This window comes from Stegastes partitus, unplaced genomic scaffold (assembly GCF_000690725.1).
Source record: "Stegastes partitus isolate 25-593 unplaced genomic scaffold, Stegastes_partitus-1.0.2 Scaffold642, whole genome shotgun sequence".
NCBI lineage: Eukaryota > Metazoa > Chordata > Actinopteri > Pomacentridae > Stegastes > Stegastes partitus.
In genome coordinates, this window is record NW_007578373.1 from 206,989 (window position 1) to 209,629 (window position 2,641).

At 43.2% G+C, this 2,641-nt stretch overlaps 1 protein-coding gene across 1 annotated transcript in view; it reads left to right on the forward strand.

Annotated features, from left to right (window-relative positions):
- LOC103363224 (brain acid soluble protein 1-like) overlaps nt 1-2,641 on the forward strand; it is a 3,293-nt gene extending 652 nt beyond the window's left edge. Inside the window, exons 2-3 of the mRNA XM_008289885.1 lie at nt 7-303; nt 770-2,641. Coding sequence (XP_008288107.1) covers nt 7-303; nt 770-772 — 300 coding nt within the window. The 3' untranslated portion in view covers nt 773-2,641. The remainder of the gene's footprint in view (nt 1-6; nt 304-769) is intronic.

The following is a 2,641-nucleotide window of genomic DNA, read 5'->3' on the forward strand; positions in this document are numbered from 1 at the left end:
GTTGAGGAGGCTCCTGCACCAGTAGAACCTGATGTTGCCACAGCTTTAGTTGATGAACCCGTCACCACCACAGCTGTGGAGGAAGCAGTGGCCGTTCCCGCTGCAGAAGTCGCCAGCCCTGTGGTGGAAGAAGCAGCTGCAGCCCCTGTGGAGACTCGGGCAGAAGTTCCCAAAAGAGAGTACATTGTCGTTGTTCTAGAAGGAACTCCTAAAGAAGAGAAGAGCCCCAAGGTTCTGGGTGTGGGGCCCATGACTGGTAGAATCATCCCTGCCCCGGACGAAGATGATGCCCCAGCTTCTGAGGTATCGGCTAACAGTTTTGTCTGACTGATCTCTCGGGTTGATTCCATGTACAGACGTGACAAGAACATAATTATCTGCAGTCATCCATTTTTAATTATCAGTGTTTTAGTTGAACTAGATATCTAATGCAATGTTTGCTTTGGTTAATCAGTGTGGGCTGCGTATAAGAATCACTCTAATGTGGCTTTTTAAACTCTGCTACTCAGGGTAGACGCCGTCTTCTTAGGATGCAAATGCAGTAGTTTCAACAAAGGTACTGAGCCTTCATTTATTTTGAACGTGGTAGAGCAGGCTGTGGACATGATGTACTTGTGATTTAAACTGAACATTCCTGCCCATCATGTCCACATTCCATCACTTTAGGCTCAAATATGAGCAGGGGAAGTAGAAAACTACCGTATGTATGTATTCAGGATGTGCAGTACTGTTGACACTGACTTCTCTGTTTTATTTTCCTCCGTGACAGTAAACGGCTCCTGAATGATGACTTTCCATCCTATGGAAGAAGAGGATGTGCCTTTCTCCAAGCTTTCCCTTCCTCCTTTAACCCTGAAACTCTACGAGACTAATGTGTAGTTCCGTTGTCATATAACACACAATGCTTAGATCGATGCCTGCGTCATGGAGCCATCACCCCAACGTGATGGTAGTTGCCCATCACTACAACGCTTCACTCTGGCTTTACAGTTCCGGGTGAGCTCGGCCACTAGTTGCACAGATCTTCTGGTTTATCTGTTACAAACCTCAACTACACTTCATTGGACCTCCTGTGAATTGCAGCCTGTTTACAGCTGTGAACAAAACTGAGCCATTCAGTCAACCTTTTTTCCTACTGTTACAGTTTACAGCCTCAAAAAGCACTCCAGTAAAAGATGTTGACACAAAGCACCGTGTCTTGTCAACCTAATCACTGCTCAGCCGCTACGGCGTTACGTCTTCAAGCACAGCATGTTTCACGTCACCAGCGTTCTGTACAGCGCCCGACCTCAGGTTGTTCTTGTCTTGTTTTTCTCCTGCTTCTCCTGTTGTATAAATGAGCAGCAGAAAACACTCGCTGTAGTTGATCATTTTGAAGAAGAAACACTTTGAGCATGCTGGCTTCACAGCCCATGTAGCTACCTCAGTTTTCACATTGTTTCAAGCCAACAACACAGTTGTTCAGCCAAAAACTTAAATTACATTTCAAAAGCTGTTACGTGAACACCAAACAACTAATCCTGTTAATCTAAATAGGGCAGATATGTTCTGATTTCCACACAGTATTCTTTCCTAAACGGTGATTTAACACACATTGAATGAAGACTTTGCTGCTCACTAAGTTAAAACTTTCTGGTGTTAGTAATGTCACAGCAGGTCATCTGTCTTTAAAAGTTGTTGTAAAAACATCAGTTTTGACATCATTGACTGACGTGTGGCCAGAAATGAAACTTGATTCAAGGTTTGGGCCTGTTACAGTGCAACACTGTGGAGGTTTTCTTCTCCATGCTCAGCGCTCAGTCACCTCTTTAGGTGACTTCTTACTTTTTGTCGACACTCTAGTGAAAATGTGGTGATTGTAAAGGAACCTCTTCCTGATATTAAGTTGCAGCTACATTTTCACAGTCTAGATTTAGATTTGTCAAAGTTGAAATTCCCTTCCTGCATCCTCTTTATCCACCTCTCCTCCATAGCCACTCATACAGAGGTAAGAAGAGAACCAGTAGGCGATACTGGGTTTTATCCACATAGGTGGTTAATGTAATTTCCTTTTTTTTTTTTTAAATGTACATTTAAACATAGCTCAGTGTGACGGTTCAGTGAGGAGAAAGTTGCCAGTAAGCTGTGTAAGGAAATGAATAGGCAGCTTGACGTTCTCTCACTCTTTGCTCGTCTGTCTTTTCAAGTTTTTCTTGTTTGGTTTTAGCAGTCACACGTGCATGGATGTGTAGTCTAAAGGCCTGAAGCAAGTACAAGCCGATGTGATACTGATGTGTTGGTGTGCCATGAAATACTGTGTGTTTGGGAAGTGTGAAGCGGTACGTCTGAAGAAAAGTCTCCAGTGTGAAATGCTTCGACAGCTCCTCTGTAGCTCTTGTCCTCGATTCTCTCCTTCAAATTTTCACATCTCTACTATTGAATTTTCTGGATTTGTTAGTTTGGTGGACAATATGTGGAACAGACTTGGGATCACTGAGGAAAGTGAGTGTTAGTACACATATATATATATAAAGCTTTCCTCGGTGCTCATCGGCAGGTTTCTGTATCGGCTCGTGAGCGGATGACTTGGACAAAGGGCAGAAACTGTGAGACATTTCTGTTTTTCCATGTTTTGCAAAATAAAGAGGGATTAAAACAAACA